This window comes from Formica exsecta, unplaced genomic scaffold (assembly GCF_003651465.1).
Source record: "Formica exsecta isolate Colony F162 unplaced genomic scaffold, ASM365146v1 scaffold28, whole genome shotgun sequence".
Taxonomy (NCBI): domain Eukaryota; kingdom Metazoa; phylum Arthropoda; class Insecta; order Hymenoptera; family Formicidae; genus Formica; species Formica exsecta.
In genome coordinates this window covers 455,775-472,820 of record NW_021850063.1, presented here as the reverse complement: position 1 = coordinate 472,820, position 17,046 = coordinate 455,775, and the positions used below count along the sequence as shown (strand labels likewise).

General features: G+C 38.2%; 1 protein-coding gene across 1 annotated transcript in view; it reads right to left on the bottom strand.

The window, feature by feature from the left end:
• Window positions 1-3,708: 3,708 nt before the first annotated feature.
• LOC115237161 overlaps window positions 3,709-17,046 on the bottom strand; it is a 35,793-nt gene continuing 22,455 nt past the window's right edge. Inside the window, exons 4-8 of the mRNA XM_029810047.1 lie at window positions 15,989-16,095; window positions 14,917-15,215; window positions 13,860-14,037; window positions 10,907-11,076; window positions 3,709-9,465 (exon numbers count right to left, since the gene is read on the bottom strand). Of these exons, the coding sequence (XP_029665907.1) occupies window positions 4,639-9,465; window positions 10,907-11,076; window positions 13,860-14,037; window positions 14,917-15,215; window positions 15,989-16,095 (5,581 nt within the window). The 3' untranslated portion in view covers window positions 3,709-4,638. The remainder of the gene's footprint in view (window positions 9,466-10,906; window positions 11,077-13,859; window positions 14,038-14,916; window positions 15,216-15,988; window positions 16,096-17,046) is intronic.

Below are 17,046 nucleotides of genomic sequence, written 5' to 3'. Positions count from 1 at the left end.
TAAAAGGCACACATCTTATTTAACAAAGCAATTTAAATTAAAATAAATTATCTATTTTATGATAAAAAAATTATGCATAAAAATATAGATAATTATTTTTTTAATAGAATGTATTTTTTATGAATATTTTGATAGTTGTTGACATGGATTTATGATACGTGATATAAGATAATGGACTATTATTTAAATTTAAGAAAGTATATATGTATGAAAAATATCTAAATCTGTCCCCATTTTTATTTTTGTCTCTTTTATATAATTTTTACCATTTTTCAATAAGTAGGTCGGTTGGGGGAAACATTTTCTCAGCTCTTAGAAAATTTTTATTCAGTCTCAAAAAAGATCATTTATTCAAGAAAATATGAAACTATGACACAATCTGACAGCACATCTGAAGACTATCTAATTAATATCTCTTTGTCACTATAAATTTTCATTTTATATTAAACTTTTGGCTGGATTTTAAAGCACAAAAGCCAAATTGTATATGTCAATTTCGATGTCGCTCCTTTATAAGCTTTATTATAGAGTATTATAGAGCAAAAAAAAAGATACAAAATTCTATTTTTCAATTACATCACATTACAGCTGCATTATGCCGTAGTAATTATGTTACTTTGTATTTATAATACGTATAAAATAATTACTGCTACATGTGATATCCAAATATATCACATTATATCCCCATTAGACCAACACGATTACATCACGTCGCAATTAAATTACGTTATTTGATCAACGTGACTATCGGTTAAAAAAGAGCTACTATCGATTTCGCGATCGCGTAAAGTAACTTATTAAATAAAATCACGACGCATCACATAAATGAATCGACTCGCAGTCGTTGCATCGTCGGTCACGGTCGGAATTCCGTTCAAGACGCATTTCGTCTCTGGCTTCATCCGAGCGCAACATCGGCGGTTACTTCGTAATCAGACTCGTAAAAGCGAGGTTTACGAGCGGACGAACTTACGCAAAAAACCCAATCATATCCGCGTGTAACGATGGCGAGAGGAAAATAACGAGGCGGCGAGACGCCGCCACGTGCAAGCACTCTGGGCATCGTTGCATAAAATTTGTTGCATCGACGCCAGGGATTTTTGTTCAATCAAAAAACCAACCAGACCGCGAATTCATGTTGTAACTTCATAACGATAATGAAGCTCGGACATTAATCGCGCGTTTTATCACGTATTTTAATCGCGACGTAAGAGTACATATGATTCGTCTACACGTAGCTCGTTACGCGGATTATAAGATATAATATAATGATTAACAAAACCGTTTCGGATTGCGAAAGATTTATGTAACAATATGTTTGGTTTATTTAGAAGGATGTATTTCTGATTTATATGTAAGTCTGCATTACAGTTAAAGACAAAAGAGACTCTCATTTCGGAATCTATAAAATGTTTGTAAGTAATAGAGATTCGTAAAAGACAAAAAAAGTTTATTTTTTGTTCCATATTAATTAATTTCATTAATTTCATTATAATCATTAAATTAATATGGAAAATTATATATGTGCAAAGATGCAACGCGATATTATATAGAATACATAAACATATATATAATATATGTATGACATTAGGTAAAAAGCATCATAATATTGACAATGCATTTTTAATTTTATATATATAAAGAAATATGTCGTGAAAGAAATTTCCAACATAAATAATGAGTTATATTACGGGATGCATCTGTGTAACGTTGGAAAGAGATGAGATATCACACGCGAGTTATATATAACAAACTAACATTTTAACATTAACATTTTAACGAAAAAACTTTTATTACAATATTTCACACAAGGGGATATATTATGCAATAATGAGAAAAAAAACATACATGAGAGAGAGCATATTGCATAACAACTGGTTGACTTATAAATAGTGTTGAAAATTGGCCTCGTAGCAACCTCGATATACATATATGTTTGTCTTCCAAATATCCTTTTTGAATTTTTTGCCCCTCAAAAAATTTTGTAAGGACAAAAACAGGTGATAGTCGGAGGGTGCTAAGTCAGGGGAATATGATGGATGCGACAGAATTGCCCAGCCTAGTTCTGCAATTTTTTGACGAGTCCCCAAAGCAGCATGTGGCCTGGCATTATCATGATGCAGTATGATGTTCTTCCTATTGAACATCGCCGGTCTCTTTTCTTGGACTGCTTTATTTAAATTATCCAGTTGCTGACAATACTTCTCCGAATAATGGCAATCACATTATTTAATAAAGTTTATTGACGGTAATAAAAATTTGTATTTTGTTTTATTCCAAAAACGATCTATTGCACATGGCCATACTTAATAGCTTATAGGCATAGTTGATCTGAATAATCCTGTTCTCACAAAATGTAAATAGAAAAAAACTGCGAGTCTTTCTCGAGACATACATAAATTCACTGCGATCATCGCGTATTTTTTAGCGCGGCTTTCTGCTGCGCTATCACCATACTATGTTTGTGAGCATAAACGAGCATCGTTACGCTTGCATCAGCATCAAAGGCAAATACGACGCGTGGAGGACGGGGCACGTGGCGGCAATTTTCAGAACGTGTCAGGGAGGCATGTGTGTGTGTCGGACCAGCCTTTATCGTCGCGGAAAAGGAAAAACGACGGCCTAGAAATGCGATCCACTTCGCGCGCGGCGATGCAATTATCAGGCCCCGCATCTCTTCGCGATCAAACTCTAGCATTCGTATCTTTTTGATGATACCGCAAAAAAATTCTTTCGATGACTGTGATGCTTTTTGTTGAGTGATTAGATTTATGCGCGATACTGGAGAAACTGAGTTTTACGAGTTAAATCAATAAAATCAAAATGAATTGCGTGAACCAATCAGTTAACACTATCTTTGTCTTTTTTCTTTCGATAATTTTACTTGAAAAACGTAAAAACTATCATAGTTTATGTTAGAAAACAACTTGTATGTAAAATTGTTTGAAAAATTGTCTGTCGCAACCTAAATCTTTGTCTGTAAATATGAATCAGAGGTCCATAACGGCCAGAAATGGACATGCAATTGGATCAGGGAAGATCGAGAGTTCTCGCGTGCTAGACATTTATCATGCAATAAAATAAAATAGTCGTAAGCCGTCGCTCTACAGGCGCCGTTTCTCCCCTGTCGAGAGAGCGATATTATTAGAATCGCGATTGCCAGCGTGAATCGCACCATATGCAGCATCGTGCGAAATACAACAGCAGCAGCAGCAACAACACACGCGTTAGTTTTCTTTACTGAAATAATGCAGTCCGTGTCAGTCATTTACCTTCGTTTTATATGATGCTAAATGCAAGTTTTTTTTTACAGAGAATCAATGTACTAACAATAAGATACATTGTCGAATGATACTAATCGGCAGATTTGCATTGTTGTAAAATTGTGCAAGAGTATCGTATCAGTTGACAGATTTAATAAATATTTTGATCAGGACAAGATTTTAGCAATATATACATATATAAAAGAAACAAAATTTTAGATGAAATAATAATAGATTTGAAATTGGCACATTGACTAAATTATTTCTCTTTGTTTTAATAAAATAACATAAATTAATAATCAAACAAAGAAATAATATAGTTGATCATAGAAGTTTTTGTCATTTTTTTTTATTGTAACGAATGTTAATGTATTATTAATTTCTTGATATTTCGGAAAATAGCATTATTTATTAAACAATGTTTGTGAATAATATAACAGTTTTATATTTGTCATTTTATAATTATATAGTAGAATAAAATATTAACTCTCTATTTATTTTATAATTATATATTCTTAACTATATATATGAACAAAGTTATTCGAATGATCCTCGAATATTAACGCAAACTGTGGTTGTTTTATACACTGCTTATGCAAACACTGCTTATATACATATATATAAAGATTTATAGAATTGTAAAGATTATAGAATACAGATTTTTATAAAGATTATAGCTTTATAGATTTATAAAGATTTATAGAATTCTTAATTATAATAATTTTTACAAACTAAATAGTTCTTAGCACATATGTATATATTATTTGATATTCAAATGCATTTTACGATCTAGATTGTATAAAAATTCGAATAGTGAACAATTACATCATTAGTTTAGAAAAAATATAATCATTTATCATTATGTAAGATATATTGTTATATTAATCAAATGTATAATCATTATTTGTGTGCGAAAAATGTGAACGACCCTTGATTTAAAATTTCTAAAACTTGGAATATTCAGCATTGATAATAATTTAAATATTGATTATATTAAACATTGATAATAAAAGCACCAAAGATTTAAGCAAACTTAAATATTAATGCAAAATGCATCTGATAAACATTAAATTAAACATTGACATGTATTTATATATGACCTAAATAAGATCCATTAATACTCTTTGCGCATAATTATATAAAGTCATATACAGTCATTAACATAATTATTAAAGGTAAATCGTTAATTATCATTAAAGGACTAATAAAGTGAAGGGAGCAGGAAGCGTATATTATTATAATATCGCTATTTACAAGTTTCTCTTTACTTAAATACAATTATTATAATTATTCTTTCTTTGATAATAGTCAAAATACAAAATACATGTGAAAAATATATTTACAATTTATGATTGAGAGTGATCGTTAGATTTTCTCAAAATGCATTTGTACCTCTGCTGGTTTCTACAATTCGTCTTCTCTCTTTTAGAAGCTCCAAAAATTTTGCCCTTGGACTACCAGAATACTTTAGTTCCATGCTCAAAGATCCTATAAATCTGGAATTCGGTGACTCGAGCCTTAAACTATCCTTTGATCTCTGTGTAATTTTTCGCGCAATTTCCTCTTCCGCATTGAACGTTGGTCCAGCGTCGATCGATTTCGCAGGATCTATCAGACAATCGGGATACTCTACTTTTGTCTTGAAAATAATCGGCACCTCAATTTTGAACGGATTACCATTTTCTTCTGTCAATTCGTTGCGATCGTATAATTCTTCAAGATCGATCTCCGAACCGATCGATGTTCTCGAGCCAATATTCTCTGTTTGATCGGAAAGTTTCGTTTTCCTAATATTCCGGGGGCTATTCTCGATTCCGCGGATGTCGTCGAGATAATCTTCGGCGGCGGAAACTTCATCGAAATTAAGGATTCCACGAGTGTCCCGTCGGAAAGTCTCCTGTAACTTGGAGTAAGTTGTCGGGCTTTGAGATCTAAAATCGCGCATTTTCCAGAGACGTTTCTGTCGCAATTGCCTCGGGCTTTGGTACTTGCTGGAATTGGCCACACGCATCAATTGATCAAAAATCTTGCGCTCCAGATCATCTTCCGGTGTGATATTGTTGTTTTTCTCGTCAAAATCACGTTCATCGATTTTAATCCGATCTCGCCGATCTGTCTCCTTTAACATAGACTGCTTCCTGACGTCAGTTTGAATGGAAGACAAAAAGGGCAAGGAAATCCTAGAAAGATTCGACCTGTCGCAAATATCAACGTCATTTTTGGAAATTACATTGCCGCCTTGACGGATCACGCCGTCCTTGACGCTGGACATCTCGGAATCTACGCTGAGACTCGCTAAACTCGATTTAGCGCCAGCAGACTCGACGTCGATGCCGTATCTATCTCGAAGGATCTGGTTGTGCTTGCTGACCTTGTCGATGCACGCCTCCAGTCTCTCGATACCCTTCAGACATTTCACGTAGGACTCGACAGCAACTTCGTCCTGTTGCAAGTACTCGTCAGTGTCATTTTTCAGACTCACTTTGCGCCCGCGGAACTCTATGTGATCTTTATCCGTACTCAATTTATTCCCTCGACGGCCTCCTCGTTTTCTACGACGTTTTCTGCGGCTCTCCAACGTGTTCATGGCACTCATGTACTCGTTGATAGAGTTCATGTTGCGCATGAAGATCATCGCCTCGTTCAAGTACTCCTCGAGAATGTTTTTTCTCTTCGACATTGGACGGGTGTCCTCGTCGCTGACAACGCTGTCTGATTCGTTCCGAAGCTCCTCACGATAATCCTCGTCAGAGAATTCCTTCTCGTTGGTTAACGATTCTCGAGAGCCCTCAGAATCTTGATCCTCTTTCGAAGAAGACAGAACTTCCTCGCTCTTCGTCGATTCTATCTTTTTCTGCTGCAAAGATCGGTCAACTTCGACATTCGATTGGACGATATCTAAGTTTTCGGTCACAGCCGGCTTCTTCATCTTCTTGATAATGGACTTCACAGCTACCGAGTCTTGCTTCGATGTCAGGATTTTGCGGTCAGCCGCGACGTCAATTATCTCTTCGGGACTGCTGGGATTCGAAAAGGATACTTTCTTCTTAATAATATTATCAGACTGATTGAACACTTTTACGTTCGCTTCTTCTTCGGAATCGCTATCCACGAGATACGATGACGTCCCTAGGATCAATGTCTTGTAATCCTGTATTGGATTCTTATCCAATACCTCGACAGGTTTTCTTTTCGGGAACTCCATCTCAGTATCGTCGAAATCGTCATCTATCGACGCTTCAACTTTAATCGAATCCGCGTGATTCGCCAACTTCGAAGCTTCCTTCTTTGTATGCGCTACAACATCTGGAGGACAAAGGCTCTCGTAATTCTTCGTATTCTCGTAAATCTTCTCGTAATTCGGCGTATCTGTCGTATTCGCGACAATAGATTTTTTCGCGACATTATCTTCGTCACAATCAAGACTGTCGTCCGAAAAATTATAATCACAATCTAACAGATCCTTTGTCAAAGCAGATTTCTTCAAATCTTCAAAATTTCGACTGCATGTTTTGTAAATCGGTTCTTCTGAAACTTCGTTGATTGAAGTACATTCGCTAATTACTGTTGAAGAAGGTAAGTCATCAACTGGTGGTATATTAGTTTCTTGCTGCGCGTTAGGCGACATGACCATTATCTCTCTGCTATAATCGATAAATTCTGAGCATGGAAAAGTCCAGTTTTTCCATAAATCTTGACAAGCAAATCTGTGTGTCGGTCTTCCAGGACTCAAACTGTAGTTACGTCTCGCGACGAAAGCTCGCGTTAAATCGCCTTTCAGGATCGGCTGATTCCTTTGATAAGAATCCTCGATACCCCATTCTGTTTTCGTGTCATTCTCCTTTGTCTCGATAACGGAAGAAGTGCCCAGAGAACTTCTAAAGACCATCGATTTCTTTGTTACGATTTCCTGCCTCAAATTGGAAGTCACATCACGACAGCTATTGCTTTTCGGATCCTGAAAGATGTTTTCAATTCTAAAGACTCTACCGTCTGCCTGAATGGCCGTTGATCTTACTGTAAAATCCTTCAAGAAAGAACCTTCGGTCTCGGTTTTGATCTGTTCCGTCTGAGATTCCTTGTCACTGGAAATAAGTTGCGGCTTCTCTTCTACGGCATCACTGCCGTCCGTCACAGCAATCCTCGACTCTAGGCCGTTCGTGCTCTCAATGGTTATGCTGATCATATCCGGTAGAGATATGGAAATGACATTTCTCTCGGGACTGTTCACTGGCACGCGCTGGCCGATCTCGTGAAGCAGACCGCAGCAGTGACTATGACCTCTGCTCTCTGAACTTTCCTTCTGCCGACTCGCTACTTCTCGATTTCCGCTTTCCGTTTGCACCGCCGAGTTCCTGCCGGATGCAAGGAACGTGTTGGTCGAACTGTCCGTGCATGGCATCCTCCTGTCAGCTTCTGGATAAAGCTCCGGCATATCGGCGCTAGATAGATTGCTCTCGGCGTAATTCTGCGTATCGTCGGAAAGTATGCCAGAGTCGTTTCGCGGCGAATGCAGATCATAATCGTCGAAGTCGAGATCGTTGGCCAAGCTCTCGGCGTCCTTGCAGCGAAAAATGTTGGTTCGCGGTCGCCGATCTGTCAGCGTGGCCATATCCTTCACTCTAAGAACGGGTAACCGGTGAGTTGCCACCGCGACAGCCGCGACGTCGTCGCGTGCGTAGTCCGCGTGCTCTTCCGTGAGAACCGCTGCATCCTGAAGAGCCACTTTGGGGTTATCTGTTAAGCACGCCGTGTCCTTGAAACGCAGCGTCGACGCCGCCTCCGTCTGAGTGTCTACGTTCGTTCTCCGCCGCTTCATCAGCATCTTTCGCGAGATCTCTTGGAGCCTCGATCGCGCAATGAGACTGCTAGGCACCTTGACGTCGGTGCCCTCTGGCGGTGAACGAATATCCGATGTGTTATTAGTCGCTATATTATTACTCTCCTCCGTCTGCTTCCTGCTAGAGTAAAGCCTCTCTGTGACGGCTGCAACGATGTCGGCGCGTTTTACTCGCTGAATCGCCGTGTGATGCCGTACACCGCCCGTAGTTGCCGCTTCCTGATCTAAGAAGCTCTTTCTGCGTAGTAGCTTGTCGCGCGTCAAGCTCGAGATCAGAATCTGCTCATCCTTGGAGCTACTTGAACTACTGTCCTTGCTAGTCTTTCTCTTCAGATTTTCCAAGCTCGGTTTTCTGCCGATGTTGTAGCCTGTCTTGCCGATATAGGAATCCTTCAAGCTCTTGTCAGACTCGTTGCTGTTCTTCCTCTGCAGATGATCCTTGCTGCCGACGTTACCGATCGCTTTCCAAATGCTTCCAGATTTAGCGTTTACCTTGCGATCGTCGATCTCGCGGATGTTGTTGAGCTTTTTCCCATGATCGGGCAAGTTCGGACGCTTCTCTAAATTTGTATGCGATCGCTGAAGATGATCGAGGATCGATGATTCCTTCTTTTTGCTGATACCATCGATAGAACCAAACTTCTTCGAGACGTTCAAATTCGACGACGGCAAATCGATCGAGTTTTGTTTGCTGAATTTACCTCGCGGTCCGCTTCTTCCAACGGATGCCGGACTCGACGGAGTATGAAACTCGCCGACCTCTGAGTCGCCCAAGGCGTTGCAAGAATTCGCCGAAATACTATGATCGTCGGGATCAACGTCATCGATCTTCTCTCCCTCAAACTCCTCGTTGCCACCTTCTATGAAATCGACGTCAATCGAGTCTTCCTGCACCTCGTCGGAGCAGATTTCCTCGATCTGCGTCGACGACTCCTGCAAACTATCGTCCGGCTTAATCAGCACAGCCACCAGCGTTGGTATGTCCACGAAGACCGGCTCGTTAATTTCGTCCGCCACCTCGTCCTCCTCGTCGTTTAGTTCGGTGACCTTGGCCTGGTTGTAATTGTTGATTAAGCGATCGGGGACTCGTAGATGCTCGTAAGAACTAAACTTTCTGACGGATCGTGAAGAGCCGGTCTCACAAATTGTCACACTATCGCTGGAGTTGAATCTTCTGATCGGAAGTACGTCGTGCGATCTGTCGTTCTTTGATCGTACAAATTCGTTCTCGCGATCGGACTCTTTGAGCCGCAAAGTGTTAAGCGGTTCCTGCTCTTCGCGATACTGAGGATCCGTAGCCGAATTCTTTGAACTTTGAACTTTGCCGCAACAACACGGTACGTTAGTCTGCTGGTCGATATCCTGCAACAAGGTTCGTATAACCAATATTATTTTAATTTTAACTGAGAACGAATATAACGTATTCGCGCAGCGAAGTTTCTGTTCAAACTATTATATACCATGAGTGTCTCGATATATTATCGCTTTCTCCATAAATTATTTAATCAGAAAGAAGAGAGAAAGAATTTAGATTTTTCTCTTTCCTATATAATATTTTTATTATATTAAAATATTTTTCTTTCTCTATAATATAATTTTTCTTTTTATTGTAAAAAGACTAAATTGACTTAGTGAAAATTTTTAGCTTTCTATTTTCTGCTCCTGATAATTCTATTTTAATATCTTTATTTACACACATATATACTATAATTATGATATATCTCTCTACTATTAAAAAAAAAAATTATTTATTAATTTCGTGTATATAATATACCATTTCGGGTTCGAAATACAACATAAAGGCTTTAGGAAAAGAAACGTCGGCAGAATTGCAATTGCGAATGAAGGATGAGAAATTTAATTAATCGACAATTATGCGACACGCGGAAATAAAGAATAGCGTCTGCCTGATAGAAATGGAAACGCGGATACCTCGTTAAAGCGTAACACATCGGCGTGCTGTATTTTATCAGCAATCGTTCGGCCGATCGTTCGCAACGAACGCTCAATAAGTGTCAAATAAACGATCAATGAATCTCATTTGCGTAATGACATCGGACAATATCGCGCGGCGCCGCTCGTATTGGTAAACCCCGATAATAAACTCCCCCATCTTCCCCTTCCTACCCCACGACCCTTCGAGCGCGAGCTAAAACGCGACTGAAAAATCGGCCGCTATTTATCGCGGATCCGCGCGCTCCACGTCGAGCGAAATTGCGAAATTTGTTTTATAATGCCGCGCTATTACCGATCGCGCGCCGCTCGAAACTCATTAATATTTTGCGCCGGCAGCATGCGAATCTACAGCCGTGTTATAAAGTCGCTCGATCAACATCAGGCCGGGGATTAAATCCTTTCGTGTTTTCAGTCTCCCTTCTGCCGAGCTCAATTTTTCATTCCGGTCGTGTCAAGAGACAAAACGAGAAAATGTTATTAATTTTCCTTTGATTGAAACAATACTTTTGCACATAAAAAGTTGTGAAAAATCGGTAAATAATGTGTAATATAATGCGCAAATAATATCTCTTTTCCTCTCTCTTTGTTTCTCTGAATTAAAATTATTATATTGATCACGTCCAAAATTTTGTGTTTAATTGTTTAAAAAATTCAAAATTATTTTTTCTTTCGTCTGCTTATGCAAAGTTGAGGCAGTTTTTCTTTAGAGATTCCTTATTAGACAATGTTTGCGTATTTCTCAGTTTACAGAGGATGCCGTATTTGATTACTCAACCCAATTTTAATTTCTCGTAATTTTCTTTTTTCTTCTGTAATTTGCGTAAATCCAGTAAAATAAATTTCTTACCTTTTGCAGTAACAAGGATTTTAATCTGGCGACCTCGGCCCTTAATTCACGGATGAGCCTCTCCACAGGATCCTCGTTGACCATCGGTCGGTTGACCACGCTCTGCGCCCTTTGCGCAAATCGTAAGGTATGTGCAGTCTCGTTGTAACTTCCACTAGCCGGAGATATTGCTAAAGAAGACATAGACTCGTATCAACGCCAAAAATACATGACAAAAATGTTGTACGTTCCAACTAGGACTATTTAATCGGTGCGATTTTTTATTTGATATTAGCGGCTGCGACAAGTTTGCATTCTATAAATACAACTGTTTACAGCAACGATTGAGAATCGAGATAATGAAGAGCTGCTTAATGGTATCTACCAAAGAAGATCTATTGTCGCAAAATGTCGCAAAGTATTGCTTGCTTATTCGAAGACAAACTAAAATTGTGCGAGCGATTAATTTGATTCACTAACGTCTCACGTGCATTTCCTCGGTGTATAGAAATTCTTTAATTTTAATTGGCCTCTGAACAAAGAACTCGTTGTGAATTTATAAATCCATTGACAATCAGATACTCTCAACGCAAGCGGTAAGCTCGAATCCTCGCGCGTCGCGTCTATCGAATTAATCGAAAAAAAAATGTACTGAGCTTCCCACGTGGACAAGTCAAACGAAAATAACTCTCACGTCTCTTCGCTGAGAGAATTCGAAATTGATTTTGAGTGAACGGTATCTCTTTTCCAGACGTCGTACGGTGGAATCGACATGTATACGGTCCGCGGAATAACACAAGTCTACCCGACTACGCGCTATACACACGCTATACACACAAACGCAGGCCCGCTGAATATTAAACGTCTCCTCGATAATAAACCGAAATGCTATTAGCAATTCAATTAATTGCCGATAATCAGCGGTTCGGGATATTCCGCTACGATTAATTATACATGTCGCCGGGCCCGGCTAGAAGTATTCGTACAAAACTGCGCTGTGTGTTCCCCGGCCAATTATACGGATCGCGGCGGATCGACTCTTCCATTTCGGCAATTAATTGTGATGAGTCGAAAGAGGAAAGGCGCGCCTTCTCTCGATTAACGTCTCTCTACGTCGCGGGCTCAATTACGTCAATTTCGTTTACGGTTTACCGCGAAGCAATAGAAGAGAAAAATATCACGGTGATATAAACGAGTCTAAATAAACGGTAAAATGGATAATATAAATTTAAAACGCTTTATCCCAGATTAATTCCAAGGATTTTTCGACTTTAATGTTCCATTAAAAAATCATGTTTTTACTACATGCTATTGTACCAGTTTTAATCCAAAAGGATTATACAGAAATGAACAAGTTTAATAGCTTACGTTCATCTTTGATGTAGATAACCACTGACTTATACTATATATTATCGTTATTTTAGTACTATTTTAAATTTTAATTCTATTCGGTTTTTAATCGAAAAAAAAGATGGCAATTTTTGTGTGCTTGTAGAGATAAAGATATTACTGTGTATAACACAATTCTCTCTGCATGCTTTATTTAACTACTAATAGAATTTTCTACGGGAAGATAGTATCTCCCTACTAAAATAATGACGCTGATGATTCTCTTAAAACTTTGTCCAATTCGCGGCAACATCTATTCTCCCCCAATTAGAAGAAAATGTCATGAAAACAATCAGATTTAAATATCTTTTGGAAAAATCTTTTCAAGGTAATACTATAGTGAAAGATTAACTCGTCACGAAAAAAGTTTATTCAAGATCCGAGAGATTAGGAGTTCTTAAATATTTTTCTAACATGCTCTCTACAGATTTAAAGTCTTAACAGTGTTATTAAGAATGCATTAGTTAACATCCACCTGAAAATTTGAAACTTTATTTTTTTGCATTATTTAAATTATTATATTATTCTCCAACTTGTTTAACAATTATCATAATTAATGGCTTAAAGAACATTATTTACAAAAATAGCCATTGCCGGAGATAATCGCTCGTATCAGTTCGATCTATTGATATTGAGACTTTTAGCAATTCTTTATTAAATCCACTGATACTGATGTGATTATTATAGCAACAAGAAATGTTTATTTTCGAGTTATATTGCAATGAGAAATATTATGAATTATATTCAACAGACGGGCGTCCGATATATGCTATGACAAAAATATTGGCGCTAGATAGTGGCATCGATCATGTGTTGCTCTATTCTGACAAGCCCACTACAAAGTTCTTATTTACCGCTTCTCGCGTCACTACCCTCTCTCTATCTCGGTTTTATCGAAATTTAATCTCCGCGTCTTAGCTCGCCTGGAAAAGCATTTAAACCAATTACGTTCAACCCTGGTTTATCGTAGATGGGAATAATTTCACAAATCTCGCGCAGATTCTCGTGAATAACATTTCCTCCTTGATAATTGACGGAATTTAAGAAAGGACAGAGCTTCGAAAAGAGGAAGATAGAAATGGCTTTGTTGTGTGGCTTTTTGTTGTAATTCAATGGCCAAAAATTGCTTTCGAAACGAACCGAATAATTTTTAATTAACGAAACAACCATGAAAGGTAGAAGAACGCAAAATAAATTAATCAATTGGCAACAGCCGATCGTAATTGACTCTTTTAGTACACGCTGGCTGACAAGGGACTCGCACTAAAAGGGTCAATTAAGCAATCGTCGAATCAGCCGCCAGATTTCAATCTGCGCGTGAGAGAACGACAGACGGCAACAGAAAGGATATTAAAATGGAGGGTTCGAGATCAAAAGAGAGGAAAAAGCGAGCTTATAATTTCCTCACGAAAATACACACGGCAAAACGTGATTTATACAGGCAGAATATTTCCAGAAGGAAATCTCTTAACATCAATGGAACGTTCTAAGATCGCGAGTTGTGGAGAAACGGGGAGAGAAAATACGAGTTTAGAGGGAACGGTAGGGGAAAGATGAAAAGAAAAAGAGACCGACATACACTTACTAGCGAGCATAACGGTGGTGGCATTTCCTCCGAGTGCATCTTTCAACAGCCAAGTGAGAGAGGAATCCCTATAAGGGATGTATCTTTTGCTTGTCCCACTTCCGATCGAGCCTCTCTCAACAAGTGCGGATATGACGTTTCCCAAGGCCACTAGGCTTTTGTTGATATTCGCACCTTCCTACAAACGGTAGCAAAAAGAGGATAACGCCAAAATACCGTTGAAAATATCAATGATAAGAATTTATCTTATTCACAACTCTAAGAATATATTTTTCTCAAACATTTACAAAAATAATTTCAATAATTACTTGATTTTGTATAAATTACGAAAATTATTGCTAAATCAGATTATACAGTGTTTTCGGATCAATAACATATAAGACAAAAGGCTGTCGGCGATATTTGTTTTTAATAGACACTTGTTTAACGTATGATTTTTCAATAACTGAAACATACTTTCACACATGAAACACCACCAGCGATGATCCCCGATTTTCCGCGATGCTTTGGTGATACTTTCTGTATCTTAGAAGGCATAATCACATTAACGTCGATACTTAATCAATGGATTAGATTGCACATTGATTTTACAGAGCACAACATTTAATTTATCTGAATAATATCCTTTATATAATATCCTTTAACGTATTAAATTTCAATATTAAAAATATATTTATACTATTTTTATGATAATTCTCATTTATAAATAAAAATCAAAATTATTGACAGATATTGAAACACTGACATACTTTGATAGATCAAAACATATATATATCTTGTGCCTCGTCGAGATGTAGAAATAGAAGCATTTCAATAACACGATAGTTTAACGCGGCACTTCTTCACGCACGTTTAACATTAATATTTCCACGATTAAAACTCTAACTCTCTCCGGCTGTCGATTAGTCGCGATGGCGGCCAGGAGGAGATTGATAACTCGACGAAGCTTCATCCGTCCGTCTATTCGGCCCCCGCGAATATCGATTTTCATCGCGCGAAATTCAGTCGGCGAATATATCATTCCGACGAAGGATATTATTTTTAGGAAATGACTCACCTTCAGTCGATGAACGCCGCCGCAGGTGGCCGCGCTCTCGCTGCCCGCCAGATCGACCAGGTGCAACCTGCTGCCGGCGCGCTGAGTAACGTCCTGCCTCCCGGAGGACGTGGTGCTGTCACCATCAGAGGGACGCTTGACATCGACCGTCTGTTCCCGCGTGAGATCGACAGTCAGTAGAGCGTGGCTACGACTGCTGCTGGGATTCTGAAGTGTCGAGGCTGTCTTTCTGGCCTTCGTGCCCTTCTCCACGTATGACATCAACGATCCCAGGTCGCTGACCACGTGGCGCGTTAATCCTAGAAGAGACGGAGTGTTTGACGGAAGAAAGAGATGATGAAACGGGGGGAAAAAGATAAAAATTGATCTATCGCGTAGATGTATCAGTTGAGTTTCATTGTTGGAGCGGATTATGATGGTGAGTGAGAGAAAAAAGTATCCCTGGATCGGTCCAGAAATTTTTAAGAGACGCCAAAAGATCGCAGAATTTGAAATTTTCCACCGTTCTAAAATTCGAGAATCCAAAGATCCAGGAATTATATCATATCAGAGTTTGAAGATATTAAAGATTCGACGTGATTCAATAATTCAAGAATTCTACAAAATTGTAATAGTTTAACTAATTAAAAACTTAAAAATATGCAATAATAATGATTTTGATAAATTTATTTTTATATACAAAAAACAATCATATATCACCCAATTCCAAAAACACATCAAATTTTCCAAATATATATTCAATTATGGCATTTTATGATTTATTGTACGAAGGAAGTGATGTTAATAAAATTACAATGATTACTCTCGCGGATTTAATGATACATTTAACACGATATTCCAGACACAATGTTTAATATACTACTGTATTTATCTCTTTATTGGACTGTGTAATATAACGCTGCGAGAATGGCAGAGATATTACAGCGTGAAGAAAGGCGGCCGTGCGGAGAGAAATAAGCGATGAAGATTTAAACAGCGCAGACTTGGGTACACACTGAATAAGAAGACCCTCGAGAAATTTTAGCCGATATCCTCGGTACGCGACATTTCACGGTAAACGCGAGCGAAGTACCTTGAACGTAGGGTCCTAGTCGAGGATGTTCTCGAACTCGGAGCCTGCTCGCGCTCGTCGACGGCTGCAAGAGATCCCTCACCTTCTCGTTATATATCTCCAGATAACTGAAACAAAGATTTCAAAAGAAGACTCTCACGTATACAATTAATATTATTGTAAACGGTTACATGTTATTATATTCTCGTCTCTCTCTCTCATGGATTTTCTTTTTCATTATTAATTATATCTAAAATATTGAAAATATATCTCTAATATAACTGTGTGAGGATGAATTTATTGACTATCGGTTCATCATATATTATTAATTATTAATAAGTTAATAATTTCAAAATGTATATATATAAAAAAATGTATATATATAAACAAATAAACAATCAGGGGAGAGGTTGTTAATTTAAATAAAAAAGATGATGGCACATATGATATTTATAATAAATAGAATCAAAATGTACGCAAATCTCGATTCTTTTGTAAAATATTATAATTACTTTGAAGAATTACACATTTGCAATACAAAAAAAATATTATCGATTGAAATAAGGACTCGTGTAAAGTGCAATAGATTGCAAGCAATGCTTTTGCCTTTGGAGCAAAAAGAATGACAAACAATCAAAACCACCGTCCCATACACATCGTTAACACTATTAAACCAACACTATCTTCTTCTCTCAGCAAGACGAAATTTAAATCTTCCTGTTGGATGTTTTATGGATATCCATAAAAAAAAATGTTGGCCATTTACGTAAATTCGTCGGCTTTTGATAAAAAAAAAAAAAAAGAGAAAAGGAATTTCGAATCGCGGCGCGTCACCGATGCACGAGGATGCGATGCGCTTCGAAGACGATGACAAGTGCGAAGAGATATCGCATACGACAACACGTGAGTGCCACGTGCTGCGAGGAGGCTTTTGCGGATCCTCTTAACATCATTATACGTGCCGTTGCGTCTGCGAATTGTTCGCACGTGCGCCCGTAAATCGGCTTAACGGCGTGATCGGGCAGCCTCGAACGGACGGTCACGTTCACCAGGTAAAACAACCTCGTCTCTCTCTTTCC